Raw genomic sequence first — 16021 nt, 5'->3', positions numbered from 1 at the left:
TTACAGATAATATCAATACTGAAATGTATTGTAATGGAGTGATGTCCTCAGGACGTTTTGAGCCATTTGGGACTAATTGCCTCTATACTACTTTATTCTACACTGCTATACTTTTTTAAGTTTTATGTGTGCTTTTTAGTTTTTCTGCCTATTCTGTTTCTGGCAGACTATCCCTCATCATGTTTTGTCATCAAAAAACGCCTGTTTTTGTTGCTGTCAGCAACCTCTGTTCTCCCAATTTTATTTTGGGACATCTAGTTTGCTCCTGCTTTGAAAACTATATCTAAGCGTAATAGAATTGTGTGCAGTTAGAACACAGAAGCCATCACTAAGGGCTAACGATCTCTCCTACTAGTCAAGTGCACGAGCTTAAGTGTGTGAATTTTGTGACATTTGGATTTCTCAGAGTCCTTTTGCTTCTTCCTGTTTCTTGACTGTTTTCCAGATAGATGTTAGGATCCTTGAGTTTTGGTTCAGTGTGGTCATGTGGTACGTTCTGTCACCTTGTCCAAATAAGCCTGCTTTAGAAAAGGAATTTTTTTTTCTTACTCTTAGCTTTGATTACCTCCAAGTGATTGATGGCCATTAGGGTCCATCTAAATTCAGATGTTCGGTACATAAACAATACCTGATTGAGGTTCTAGATTTAGCGTTTTGAAAATAAACAGGGAGTATTTTGAGAATAATTCAATAAATATACTGTCTTTAAAAACATGGTAAGATTCTCCAGTAAAGTGAACATGTGTACAATTGGCAAGCCGTGTTCACTTTGAGTAAGTTATAAAAACATGAGTCTAGTTCACCGCCAACCTCTCCTCACTGAGAAAGTAGGTTCTAATTTACTGGTCTGGTTTAGTCCTCATGGTCCCCACTCACCCCATCTATAGCATTTAAGAGAACAGGGGTTGGCAAATTTTTTCTGTAGAGTCTCAGACAGTAAATATTTTAGGCTTTGTAGGCCAAGAGGCAAAATCAAAGATGTTATATAGGTTCTTAGATAACAAGAAAGAAAACAAATTTCCACAAAATTTTTTAGTAATGAAATTTAAAAAATAATAAATGAATTCAATTTTTTGTAATACAAGTCTATTAATGAGAGGCACAGAATTTCTTTTTGGGGGGTGGCATTTTGCTTAATTGGAGTTCAAGGTTAATATTTCGATCATCTACTTGATCACAAATATTCATCTGTAAAAATTATTCTTAGTTCACAGGCCCTACAGAAATAAAAGATTGTCTGGGTTTGGCTTGAAGACTGTAGTTTGCTGATTCCTCTTGTAGAATATCCTAAAATGTTACAGATGCTTAAAATTTTTCTTTGCAACTTTAGCCTAGTCTCTGTAAAACAAATATTACTAGGACTTCTGGTCTTATAGAGCATATCCTTACAGAACATTCTCAGTTAACTTTTGTCTTCTAGTCTCTACACTGTTATACCATTACACTGTTCTGTCAGTGAGCACACACTCTTTTCTCTTCTTTGAATATGGGGGTTTTTTTGCTCTTCACTGTTTCACAGATGCTGTCTCTGGTAAGAGTGTAATTTTATTTTTCCCTCAGTAAATCACAGATGCTGTCTCTGGTAAGAGTGTAATTTTATTTTTCCCTCAGTAAATCCAGAGTCATGTTTTGCACATAAAGTACTACTGCTTACCCAAGGCTCCTTGTATTAGATCTTGATCTGTTGAACCTAAATATGGCACTTTTTACTTATTCCTGTTAAATTTTATCTAACTTATTTTGGTGATCAGTTCACTCTAGAATATCTTGTATTTCTCCTGGTTTTTAAGTCACAAGTTTAATAAGCATAAGATCATTTGAGGTATTATAGTTTGTAATGAAAATGTTAAACAGGACAAAACCCTGTATCATTACAATTTTACTTGAAGAAGAATCTTAAATAGAGAACTAGTACCAGAATACAGAGTGATAATAGAAAGGAATCAAAAAGTTAAACAAATCGCCTTGGAAGTGCAATGTTCCTTCCTATGCCCTGGCGATATGAGAAAGAAGCCTTTAGAAACTCAAATCTGAGATACGTGACACGGTTGGTTGAATTATCAAAGTTAAGAAAATGTAATAAAAGTGGTAACTTGATCGAAGGACAGTTATATTCTCCTATCTTCCTACTCTCTCCAACAAGGTAGAAAGATACTTTTCTTTAGCAAAGATATACTTCTTGAATTAAAAAGAAGGAAAAAGTAAAATTTTTTATTTTGAAAAATTTCAAATCCATAGAAAAGTGGAAAAAAACAATGTAATGAACACCTGTACACCCTGTCATTGTTAGGCTTTTCCACACTGCTCGTATCTCTGTTACTACACACACACACACACACACACACACGCACACCTCTTTTGCCAAACTACCTAAAAGTAGGTTGCAGACGTCATGACATTTTATCTCAAGTATTTTAATCTGCAGCCTGCATCTCCCCAGAACAAAGACATTCTTTTACACAACTACATCACTGTTACCGCAGCTAGAAATACAATACAATACTAATTCAAAACATGCAGTATACAGACTACACTCAAGTTTTTCCAAAAAATGTCCTTTGTAGCTGTTAAAAAAAAAAACCAAACAGGATCCAATTAATGTTCATGCATTGGTTATGTCTTTTTAGGCTTCTCTGACCTAAAATTGTCCCCTGACCTCTGTCTCTGTTCTTGCTGACAGCGAATCCTTTGATAAGTCTAGGTCAGTTTCTGTAGAATATCTCACATTCTGGATTTGTGGACTGTTTCTTTCTGAATAGATCCTGGTCAAATATTTCTGGCAAGAGCATCCCATGAATTATGTTGAGAACAACTCAATATATTGTGTCAGGAGGCATCGGATGCCAGGCCATCCCACTATTGGGGATGCCAAGGTTGACCACTTGGTTAAGAGGGTGACTGCCATACCTCTCAATTATAAAGGCTTATTTTCCATTTTGTGATTAGTGACTAGACAGTGGGATGATACTTAGAGGCCCTGTGACTATCTTGTCCTCAACAACCTTCCAACTACTTGTTTTGGGATCCATTGATGATCCTTGCTTTCATCCATTATTACCTGGAGACTGGTTATTAAATGGTGATTTTCTAATTCTGTCATCCCTTCAATGTTTAATCGCTGTCATTAAAAGAAGAAAGATTTTTGACTAAGCTCTAAATCAAGTTGAAGTCACTCAAACAAACAATTTTATTACATTTCTTTCAGAATCAAATTATTTACTTCCTCTCTTGGTTCCCTAACTTAGATAAGATCTGAGCAAAATAGTTATTTGAAAATTTTCAGGCTTATTTTAATGATAGTTCTTATTAGTGATGATCAGTTTAACTTCTGATCTCCAGAAAATAATAATGGGTTCATTAAAAATATACTACTAACCCACTGCCTTAAAGTGATACCAGAATCCAGTACTGTGGCATTGAATGGTGCATTCCTTTTGCCTTCATGCAATTATCTGCATTATGTATTCCAAATTCCAGTAGTTGATTTCCAAATATGGGCATCTGGGCTTCTGCTATTTTTAAGGTATACTACATTACAGGGGAAGGTCTATTTTTATGGAATGGCATTTATAGCATTAAGCAGTTCATGTATATTATATCAGGAATTAATATACCTGGCACATAGTACCTCTAGTAAATGTTATCTCTCTTCTTCCTTCCCTCTCTACTGCTCCCAGTCATATCACATTTGAAAAAAAAAAATTCGTTTTTGAAGACTAATTTGACAGCTATAAGGTCTATTATAGAAAATAATCTTGGAACATAAGTCATTTTGTCTGTTGTACTCATCTTAATTATTTGAAAACATAATGCTCAAATTAAGGTAAATTTGTTAACTCTTTCTGTGTGCATATGTGAAAATGTAATGAGTACACCCACTCATCTATCACCTGACAGAAGTAGGATGTCTGGTTAATATACTGCCCTTAGTCCAGGTCGCAGGCCTATTGAAAGATCAGCCCAGTTTGGAGGAGCTTTGGTCTCTCTGTGGTCCACTAATAGAACTTGTCTGGTAACGCATGTTGGACCAAAGGCAAGTGTTCCAGGAGGTCCAGAGCTAGGAATGTCATAGGCCACATCAAACCTTCCCGGTATCACTTCTACATTCATTTTGCTCCAAGCACTCAGCCAAAGTAGCTTCCTGCAGCAAAGCTAATTTGCTGTCATCAAGTAAAGCATGTCATAATGATAGTAATTATCTTTTAATACTTAGTAATTGTATATCCCACCTAATTCTTGTCGCTAGTTTGTTTTATTTATTTTGATATACTTTATTCAGTTTGTCAGTTAACAAATTTCAACACTCTTGACTGATAAACTTGTAGCATGCCAACAATAGCAAAATAATTGCTTCTCAAAATGGTTTGCCTTTTTGAGCTACCTCATGTCTCCCAAGTTTCTGTGTACAATGATGCATAAATACAATCCATGGAAAGTCAAAGAAATAATGCTTAGTCATAGATAAATTAATACAGCAAAAACCAATATTAGTAAATTATCTCTCTATCATATCATTTTCATGACTTTAGGAGAGAGAAAATGAAACTGTGCCACAGAAAGATTTGCAGATAATGAGATAACTTTGTAGTACTTTTTTCTTCTTTAACCTAGAGAAGGGGATATTATAGAAACTGAGGAGCATTATAAGAGCCGATGGAGATCTATCAGGATTCTGTATCTGACTATGTTTCTCAGCAGTGTCGGTAAGTATTAGAAATTATACATAATTTAAAAAATTCAGATAAAATATATTTTAACACCATTTAATTTTTTAAAAGTACTTTTTATTGTGGTAGAAACCACATAACATAAAATTTACCATCTTAACCATTTCTAAGATCAGAAATTTTAAGTATATCTACATGGTTGTGTAACCAATCTCCAGAACTTTTTCATCTTGCAAAACTGAAACTATACCCGTTAAGCAATGACTCCTCATTCCCACCCACCCCAAGACCCTGGCAACCACCATTGTACTTTCTGTTTCTGTGAATTTGACTACTATAGATATTTCATATAAATGGAATCATACAGTATTTTTCATTTTGTGACTAGTTTATTTTGTTTAGCATAATGTCCTCAAGGTTCGACCATGTTGTAGTATGTGTCAGAATTTCCTTCTTTTTTAAGGCTGAATAATAGTCCATTGTATGTATTGTAGGGGAGGAAGAACTTTCCCTCTACCTTCTTAGGTTATATACCTGAGGCCTGCAAATTAAACTGACAAAAGACAGATCAACAGGAGAAAAGCATGCAAATTTATTTGATGTTAATGTTTTTACATGACTCAGGGGGCTTCATAGAAAAGAAGTGAAAACTCCAAAGAAATGGTTAGACTTGGGAGCTTATATACCATTTTAGCAAAGGGCAATAACTGGAGAAGAGACTAGAAAAAGGAAAGAGATTTGGGCTTCTAGGGGTGATAAGTTGTGGGAAAGTGACTAGGAAATATATGGGGGAAACAAATGGAAGATCAGGGTTATCGTAGTAAGGTTGGTTTGTGCAGACTCATCTCAGCATCGACTCTCCTTCTCCAGTGATAAGAATGTTCTCTAGTACTTGGAGAGTACCTTTCTCAAGAAATTTATACCCTGTTTTTAGGCAGAAAGGGGGAGGACAGAGCCCCTGTTCCTGCATCTGCTGTTTGTTAGTTGCCTTCAGCTCAAAATAATCAGTATGCCAAAGTGACATATTTTGGGGTGGCGTGTTCTGATCCTCTTCAGTACATACCACATTTTCTTTATCCGTTCATCTGTTGAACACTTGGGTTGCTTTCACCTCTTGCTGTAAACATGGGGGTGCAAATATCTCTTAAACATTCTGCTTTCAGTTCTTTTGCATGTATACCTAGAAGTGGAATTGCTGCATCATATGATGATTCTATTTTTAATTTTTTGAGGAAGTGCTATACTGTTTCCCATAGCTTCTGCACTATTTATACATTCCTACCAACAGGCAGGGTGCAAATTTTTCCACATCCACACCAAGTCTTTATGTTTATTTAATAGTAGTCATCTTAATAAGTGCAAGGTGGTATCTCACTGTGGTTTTGATTTGCATTTCCCTGATAATTATTGATGTTGGGCATCTTTTTATGTGCATATTGGCCATTTGTATGTCTTCTTTGGAGAAATGTCTGCTTAAATCCTTTGCCTACTTTTTAATCAGGTTTTGTTGTTGTTGTTATTGTTGGGTTGTAGAAGTTCTTTATATTTTCTGGATATTAACCCCTTATCAGATATATGATTTGCAAATATTTTCTACTATTCCAGGGCTCTTCTTTTCACTCTCCTGATTGTGTCTTTTGAATCAGAGAAGTTTTTCATTCTGATGTAGTAGTCCAATTTATCTATTTTTTTCTTTTGTTGCCTGTGAACCTCGTTTAATTTTTAGGTCGACACATAACATACAAAAAGTAAAGTGCAAGAATCTTAATTTATATAGCTTGATGCATTTCAATCTATTAACATTATTTCTGAAAATATAGTTACTGAAAATTAAAACAACTTGAGGAAAAAAGTTTTTAACATTAAGAATTGTAATTATCATGTTAAAAATGATAAAGAATGAAAATATATAGAAATTATCAATACGGTGATCACTTGTAAAGGAAAGTTTTAGGGAATCTATTTTTTTTCCAAGCTTAGACTCTCTAAGTCTGTAGGCACTAATTTTATAAGTGTTTTCTTTCCCTGAGATGGATAGTGAAGGTCGTTTCACTAAATTGTTTTCTGTATCTTTTCTGTTTGCTTCGGTCACCCTCTTGTTCTCTCTCACTTGCTAGTCTTCTTCATGATTCAGCACTGAGTAAAAATGCGTTTTAAATAAAGCTACAACTAAAGAAAAGTACAAAATGAAGGATATTTTCAACAATTCTTTGTAATACAATTTCATCTTGGATTGTGTATCTATTAGGATGCCTTCTACAAATATCAGGAAAAAAATGTTGACTCACATTGGCTTAAACAGTGCTTTATTTTTTCTTATAAGATATCCATGTTAGGACAACTCCAGGTGAAGTTCACTGGGGCTTTGGCTCTGCTTCCCAATAACTTTTTTGGTTAAAACAAAGGCTACAGCAAGGTTGCAGCCACAGTTTCAGGTGTCATATCCATTCATGGTCATTTTTATTGATTGAGAGGGATTTTTTTTTTTTTTAAATCTCCACAGAGATGAGGTGTCCTTCCCCAGAGGTCCCAAAGTAGACCTCCCCTCCCTTCTCACTGGGCAGAACTGGGCTACTGTCACTTTCTAAACCCATCATCAGCTAGGATGGTGGGATTACCCTGACTGAATTTCCTAGACTATCAGGATTTACCCTCTGGCATTTGGGGTGGAGACAGTTTCCCCTAAAGCCTGTGGCTTTGTGGAGGAGTGATGGATACCTGAATAAAATCGGAATTCGGGAAGAACGAAGAGGGCAAATGAATGTTGTTTAGGTAGCAATCTCTGCAGTAGATTGTTTATTCATTTAAAACACTTCTAATTTTTAGTACTCAGTTATCTAAAATTATAAGTAATAATTCCAAATTTAACAGCAAAAAAAGAAAATTATTTTAACTTTAGATTTTAATGAACATGTTAAACATTTTGCCTGATTACAGGTTTCTTAGTTGTGAAATTGTAGCCTTGATTTCAAATATTAGTTGACTCTTTCAGTTCTTTTTTCATCGAAGTTAATGTGTCAATTCAAAATACATTAAAATGAAACAATTATCAAATTATTTTTTAAAATAGGCTTTATGAAAGGAATGAAGTACTTATAATACTGCAACGTGGATGAATCTTGAAAACGTTATGCCAAGAAAGAAGCCAGACACAAAAGACAAAACAGGATATGATTCTATTCCTATGGAAGTCCAGAATAGGAAAATCTATAGAGACAGAAAGTAGATTAGTGTTTGCTTAGGGCTGGTGAGGGATAGGATGGAGGGTAGCAGAGTAATAGCTAAAGGATCCAGGGTTTCTTTTTTTTTTTTTAAAGTAATTTTTTTTAATCTCTTTTTTTTTTTTAAAGATTTTATTTTTTTCCTTTTTCTCCCCAAAGCCACCCGGTACATAGTTGTACATTCTTCATTGTGGGTCCTAGTTGTGGCATATGGGACGCTGCCTCAGCGTGGCTTGATGAGCAGTGCCATGTCCGCGCCCAGGATTCGAACCAACGAAACACTGGGCTGCCTGCAGCGGAGTGCGCGAACTTAACCACTCAGCCACGGGGCCAGTCCCCCAGGGTTTCTTTTTGAAGTGACTAAAATGTTCTAAAATTGACTGTGGTGATGGTTGCACATATCTATGATTATACTAAAAACCAACCATTGAATTGTATACTTTAAACAGATAATTTTTTTAGTATCTGAATTATATCTTAATAAAGCTGTTTTTTAAAAAAATAACCTTTGTAGAATTTTGATTGGATGTGCCTAACATTTAAAATTTACTAGTAGCATTGGGGTTTATCATTACAGTTCTCAAGCAAAAAAGGCTAGCAGAGATAATGAATTTTCTTTTAAGATATGGCCATCTGAAGAATCCTTGTTCCTTAAAGCCACTGCCCCCATTAGATGTTCATTTTCCTTCTTCCTAATCTCCCCTCTAGTCAATTCTCTCTCCCAAACAACACAGATTAGAAGTCTAGCACTTCCTGTATAACAAAGTGGCCTTTCTTCCATTCATTTCTGCTATAAAAACTTAACAAAGCTTTCAGTAATTTCTATTTACCATAAAGGCATATGAGTAAGGGGAAATAAGGCCCCAGCTTTTAGTATATTAATTATGTCCAAGGACTATAATACATTCTTTTCAAGCCTTTATTATTTATTTTCCTTCTGATAAGTAAAACCCTAATGCTTATTACATTAGACATTTGTGGGCATAAATTTGTGAATTCAGAATGCTATTTTAAAATCTATGTTATAGTTCAAAGAATTGTATCTATAAATGGTGATGAAATTATTTTAAGTATAAATAACAGAGTTTGCCTCTTTCCAGGGTTTTCTATTGTGATAATGTCAATATGGCCATATCTCCAAAAGGTTTGTACACTTCAGTCTATTCTTCTCTTAAGTAGCTGTGGTACTAGTAACTCACGTAGTTAAGAGTTTTCTAGAGAGTCTCTTTGGTATTCTATGATTTAATCTTTACTAAAATAACTTGAGATAATAATTCTTCAAAAGAGGCTTATAAGTAAGGTGACCATATGCTTTATTGTGCAAACCAGAAGAATACTCTTGAAGTGAAAGGAGTGCTATTCCAGGAAAATAAGCTTGTACCCTGACAGCCCCAGGCAAATGTAGATGTGTGGTCACCTACTTATTAGCCACTTTCACATCCCATCTCTACTCCCTCCCTCATAAATAAAAAGGAAACTAAACTAGACATAATCTGAATTCTCAAAATGTACAAATGATATTTCTGTGAAATAATTTCATGCTTTCCCATAGAATTAATTTGGGATGTCCGGTGACATTGTGAAAAGAATAGACAATACATTATATGTATTTTGATGCTGTGGTTATTAGATGGGGAGGAGAGGGTGACAAGAAAGTGCAAGCTTGGCGAGTACCCTGACATCAATTGATCATCAAATCCTGTCAATTCTGTCTTTTTCTTAAAAAATATATTTGACGTATAACATAGTGTAAATATCTGTCAATTCTATCTTAAATCTCCAAGAATGAACTTACTAAAAATCAATAGTTAAGTTGGAGACATAATTTCTTTGTAACAGTATTTCAGTTAAGGTTCTTGACAGAGTTCCTCTGTGCTTTCCTAACCTCCTGTTCACACCTTAACTTGCTACAATCTGATGACCTCCCCTGCTACTCTGAAATGCTCTTGTTAAGGTCTCCGATGACTTAACTGCTGACCAATTAGATACTTTTCAGTTCTTCCTTTAGGTGACATTTTTGTAATGTTTGACATTGTTGTCCTCTCCCTACTTCTTGCAACCCTCTCTTAGCCTCCACGACATTTCTCTGTCCTGGCTTTGCTCTCAACTCTATTTGTTCTTAAATCCTTTTGTGTATTTTTCATCAACTTGTTCCTTATGTGTTGGTTTTCCCCAGAGGTTGGTGTGTGCCTGCGTGTATATTTTAGCCTAGATCCTAAGCCTTGGCCCGTATGAGATCTATGACCAGCAATTTATTAGATATTTCTACTTGGATGAACCTAGGCTCCTCAGGTCTTTACACATTTCTCTCCTTTTTTTCTAGAATGGTTTCCCTCCCTTCATGTCTCCTTTCCTCTGTCCTTCTCTTCCTTTCTCCTTCCCCACTATCTTTTATTCATCCTTCAAGGCTTTGCTCCACTGTCACCTCCTCTGGAAAGCCTTTTTTTTTTTTTTTTAAAGATTTATTTTTTCCTTTTTCTCCCCAAAGCCCCCCAGTACATAGTTGTATATTTCTCGTTGTGGGTTCTTCTAGTTGTGGTATGTGGGACGCTGCCTCAGCGTGGTCTGATGAGCGGTGCCATGTCCGCGCCCAGGATTCGAACCAACGAAACGCTGGGACGCCTGCAGCGGAGCGCTCGAACTTAACCACTCGGCCACGGGGCCAGCCCCTAGAAAGCCTTTTTTGACTGTACCTCACCCCAGTTTGGGCTCGAAGGTTTTCCTACATGCTTCCAAGTCCCTTTATCATTAACACTTATCACTGAGTGTTGTAAAAGTATGTTTACAGAGAGTTTACTTAACTTCCCTACTAGAGTGGTAGGATGGTCAGATGGTTTCAACAAAAATACTAGACATATTTGATGAATATTTAGGGATTAAAATAATACCTCTGATATAATAAATTTGTTAACATTTTGTATTTCATTTTATATTTTTTAGTTTTTATGAATTTTTAAATTTTTGAAAATGCTTTTAAAATATCTGAAAGAAATTTTAAAAGGAATACAAGAAGAAAAATACAAATTTACTTTTTACTGATTTGGAGCCACATTTTAGTTGGTATTTTGAAAATTAATTTAAAAAATTATATTACATGAAATTTTCACCCATCACACTAAAAATTCTTTCCACACTGGCAGAGCTATTGGAATTGGAACAGAATATTTAACAATTCTAGAACACCATGTTTGCTAAAGATATATTTCCATCTATCAAAACTCTTTTGATTTCTATGGTCCCTGCATTTAATCTACTTAACCTCAAAATTCTTGAAAGAAAAGTATTTGCAATAATTAGGTCTACTCAGCACAATATGTTGGATTTTGAAAAGGTATACTCCTTTCTCCAGATATTTGAAAGCTCTTCAAAGGTAAATTTATTGAGTATATAAACTTATAACTAGTTCTTTGGCAATACAAATATAACATTTTCACCAAAAACTTACCAATTAATTTTCTCAAGTTATTTCATAATACTATTGAGAACTCTCTGTGTGCCAGGCACAGTACTAAACCTTTCACCTAAATCATCTTTTGATCTTCGTAATGGCTCTTGTGAGGTGGTTATTATCACTCCTGTTTGACAAGTGAAAAAAGTAAGACTCAGAGAAGTTAGGTAGCTTGCCCAAGGCCACACAGCTAGAAAATGGCAGAGCCAAGCCTATCTGAAACCAAAATCGGACCCTTAACCACAGTGCTATGTTACCTACTACCTTAAAATGTTAATTCTTAATTTAAGGCTAGTATCTCTTTTATGATAGTATGTTGCCAAATATTACTTAGCTTAAAAGCCATCTGTGAGGGGCTGGCCCCCTGGCCGCTGCAGGCGGCCCAGTGTTTAGTTGGTTCAGATCCTGGGCACGGACATGGCACTGCTCATCAAACCACGCTGAGGCAGCGTCCCACATGCCACAACTAGAAAGACCCACAGCGAAGAATATACAACTATGTACCGGGTGGCTTTGGGGAGAAAAAGGAAAAAAAGAAAATCTTAGAAAAAAAAAAAAGCCATCTGTGAGAAAGATAAAAAGTTAGGCCAAAAAAAAAAACCCAAAATGAAACAGTAAATTGTCTGTCTGAAAGGAATTTGACACTACTGTGAATCTCTGAATTGTACTTCTGGTCCAGCTGGTAGACAGCCGTCAGCCGAGGGATTCCTTAGGCTGTGTTACCTAGAGGTGGGGTTGATTTCCAGGAAGACTCATATTCTTAAACCCAGATTTTGAATTGGAATAATAGGTTATTCTACAGGCCCAGGGAGATAGTGGGAATACTCATGTATGAGTTATAATAAGCCATAATAAAACTGATTAGTGAAAATAAAACACTAAGACATATTAGTTTTTATATTGTATAGGTAACATCCATTGAGTGCATACTCTATCCTGACATGGCCCTGTACATGTATTGGCTCAGATAATTCTCATAACAACTCTGTGGAGTTATCTTCATTTGACAGATAAGGAATTAAAGCATGCTACCTTTTTTTCTTAGCTACTCAAATACAGGATTTTTCAGAACCAAGTGGAGCCTGGTTTGGAAACTCCTTAATGGCAAGAACTGTGTTTACTCATCTTTGTATCCTTATTGCCTAGCACACAGTTGTTGTTACAGAGAAGGCCTCAGTGACTGTTAATTGAATGAATAAGCAATAATCTATAAGTAAATAGGAGGCTTGGAACATCCATATTCATATCTTAGCTCCCATAGCAAAGCATTAAGATTTCTAGAACTTTGACTTTGACAATGTTATTAACATGCTTAGAGAAGAATGTTTTGAAATTCAACAACATCCACTTTGGAGTTTGTTTTTTTGGAGAAGATTTAGATCCAACTTTGACTGAAGTGTGCAAAACCAAACAAGTTTACAGATGATTACCATACAGCGTAAGTGGGTAAAGGTCTAAAAGTATGGTCGATGTGTGTGTCTGTGTGTGAGAGAGAGAGAGAGACAGACACGGATAGACAGACACAGGGGGATCAAGAAGACACACACACACACACACACACACACACACACACACACACAGACTTGGGGGTTAGAGAGATGTTTCTAATCCAGACTAAGGAGATCCTGGAAGACTTTCTAAAATCAGGTACACCTGAGCTGAGTTTTGAAGGCCTGCAGAAGTTGGTCACTTGAAGGAAAGGTGGGGGCCCGGGAGTAGGAGGTTGGCAAGGCACTGCTAGTGGAAGGAGCAGTAGAGGAGCCTGTGCAAAGCCTGGAGGCAAAGAACTTGGCTCATTTTGGAAACTTCAAACAGTTCTACATGGCTAGAAGTTAGAACTGGGGGAAACAAATGTGCAGAGATGAGGTGCGAGAGGAGAGACAGTGGCCAGCTTGTAAGCTAGTTTTTCATAATAAGAAGTTTAGATTTTATTCTGAAAACAGCATGATAGAGATCATCTGAGGTGGCCAGAGGACCAGAAATGAGATGCTTTTGTTACTGTAAGAGAGAAACACCCGAGCACAGATAACAGTTGTTCAATTACTGAAGTGACACCTGTTGTAGTGTAGAACCTGTATCTCCCAAACTATTTTACTCTCCAGTTACAATTCTAGCAGAGTTCTAACAGATTCCAGGTTTCCAGTCACTGTAAAGAATAGTATCCAGTTAAAATAAAAGTTTCCACTGGTCTCTAGCAAATGTTGTTACTATTGTTAGAGCCACCCCCGACAGTTAGCTCACTTCTGTCCATAAAATGGATACTTGACTATGATCAGTTGACATCCTGGAAAGACACTTTCAACCTTTTACTTTCAAACCACTGCACGTTTAACATTAAAATTGAGTTTTCATTGCTTTTTTGAAAGTTAACTCTAAAATTTCTATGACATGAATTTAATATTTTATAGATCATATTTTAATATTTGTTTTATATTTTAATAGGACAAAAGGAGCTAAAGGAAATACAAGTAGAAAATGAAAAGCAGAGTGCCTAAAATAAGAGAGACTTTTAAGGCTAGAACTTTAAATATTATGTATCATTATATTTATTCACTCTTATTTCTCACCTCCCACAAACCAAAATCGACCTGAATATTTCCATTTTAAGCTATTTAGAAATATCTTTAGAAAACAAAAGGCCATGGCTTTCCTTATCAAGTTGTTCTACCACTTAACCTATGTCTGTTTAAACTTATTTCCTAAAATTTAGTGGTTCTTATTTTCCCAAAGTACTTTATAGCCTACCATATTTGAGTGAAATAATCTGTTCATTTATTCCGTAGTCCCTTTTGTAAGCTAAAATCTTCTGTTTTTTGAAAATATTTCATTTTCTGAATTTTAATTATTTGGTTCTCCCCTCAACGTTGATCATGATATATAAACCTTCTTTAAGTGTTAGAATCCTGAATTGTCTGTGTCGAAAGGAAGAAGTAGTAATAAGGTTTAATTCGGCTTTTGTGTTTTTATTGTCTTTAAGCATTTGACTATTGTGCTCAGTTTAAAAAAAATGATTTACCATGCTAATAGCTGCTTAGCTTATGGAGTAGCATAAGTCTAAATAATTGTATTTTCTTTATAAGAATTAAAGAATGGCATATTATTTTTTATGATATTGTTATATTTATAATGTAATTATCTTTTCAACAAGATTTTTATGAACCAGAAATTTCCATAATCATTCTAAAAGATGAAGCTTCCCAAGCATTTTTCCTTGCGTGTAGTGAATTATTAGCACATTTAATTGTAATGTCAGAAGCTACTGTAAGTAAGAGCATTATAAAACTTATATGTTATCATTATCATTTTTATTTGTTTTAAATAGGAAACGTTACATGGTCAGAAAAACATCTTTAGGTTTTAAGCTTTACTTTTCTTGGATAATAATTCTTAAAGCTTTGTACTTTTTTCTGCAGATTGATGAGACAGCTGATGCAAGTTTTTTGGGCTGGGTTATTGCTTCGTTTAGTCTCGGCCAGATGGTAGCTTCACCTATATTTGGTTTGTGGTCTAATTATAGACCAAGAAAAGAGCCTCTTATTGTCTCCATCTTCATTTCGGTGGCAGCCAACTGCCTCTATGCATATGTCCACCTCCCAGCTTCTCATAATAAATACTACATGTTGGTTGCTCGAGGATTGGTGGGATTTGGAGCAGGTAATATGTTTGTATGTATATGTTTAGCTGTGTCAGATTCACATTCCTCCTGACATTTTTGGCCCTCTCTCACCTGGTGTCACCCCTTCTCAGTCTCATATCCCACAGTTCAGCATGCAGATCTCTCATTGCAAACAGACAGATATTTCTCCTATCATTTCACCTTGTACACGATGTTCCCATTACTTATAGTTTGTTTCTCTCTTCTGTCCCCATCATTCTTCATCTTCAAGACTGAGTTCAAGTTCCACATCTTCAAGCTTTCTTAGGCTACCCTACTCCTTAATGGATCTTTCCTTCTCCCACATGTCTCCAGCACTGGCTTATATACTCTTTTGCTGTTTTGTTTTGTTTGCTTATATACTCTTTGGTTTTCATCCTTTATCACCAACCAGAGTGTAAACTTTTTGTAATTTGAGAAAATTTATGACTTTTTAAAATATTCTGTGGTCCCTAGCAGAGTCCCTTGAACATAATAAGTGCTCAGTAAATTGTTTTAAGTTGAATTGTTAGTGGATCTATTTTTGTTTCTTGTATTACAGGTCTAAGCATGCAGAGTTTGTGACATCTTTCTTTTAAAAATAGTTGTAGTAATCAAGTAGTATGCTATTCACTCAGTGCTTTCTCAATAAATGATGAAAAAAGTTTCACATTCCCATAATGCCATTTTTCATTTGTTCAAATCTTTAACTGTGTTTTCTTATTACTAAAAGTAATATTTTACATTAATTGATGCATTTGCTCAATATATGTGCTTTGTATGATCATAAAGAGAAAGCAGTGACTGTACTATATATTTCTTGTGTATAAAGCCAAATTAAGTTGAGTTTTATAAACTGAAGGATATTTTCTTTCACTTTGGATTATTGTGTCTTTTCTCAGGAAATGTGGCAGTTGTTAGATCGTATATTGCTGGTGCTACTTCCCTTCAGGAGAGAACAGGCTCCATGGCAAACACAAGTGCGTGTCAAGCATTGGGTTTTATTCTAGGTCCAGGTAGGTGTTTTCACTTGTCATTACCTGAATTTGAA

The 16021-nt window shown here is 35.5% G+C and overlaps 1 protein-coding gene across 3 annotated transcripts in view; it reads left to right on the top strand.

Moving 5' to 3' along the window:
• MFSD8 (major facilitator superfamily domain containing 8) overlaps nucleotides 1–16021 on the top strand; it is a 34359-nt gene that overhangs the window by 1041 nt on the left and 17297 nt on the right. Inside the window, exons 2-5 of one of the 3 annotated variants that reach the window (XM_014839193.3) lie at nucleotides 4612–4703; nucleotides 8989–9032; nucleotides 14750–14990; nucleotides 15873–15986. In XM_014839193.3, coding sequence (XP_014694679.1) covers nucleotides 4612–4703; nucleotides 8989–9032; nucleotides 14750–14990; nucleotides 15873–15986 — 491 coding nt within the window. The remainder of the gene's footprint in view (nucleotides 1–4611; nucleotides 4704–8988; nucleotides 9033–14749; nucleotides 14991–15872; nucleotides 15987–16021) is intronic. The other 2 variants (XM_044767258.2, XM_044767259.2) reach the window with 2 other exon arrangements.

The sequence above is a fragment of the Equus asinus genome, chromosome 3 (assembly GCF_041296235.1).
Source record: "Equus asinus isolate D_3611 breed Donkey chromosome 3, EquAss-T2T_v2, whole genome shotgun sequence".
NCBI lineage: Eukaryota > Metazoa > Chordata > Mammalia > Perissodactyla > Equidae > Equus > Equus asinus.
The sequence above is the reverse complement of the archived record's forward strand: the minus strand, read 5'-3'. Positions and strand labels throughout refer to the sequence as shown.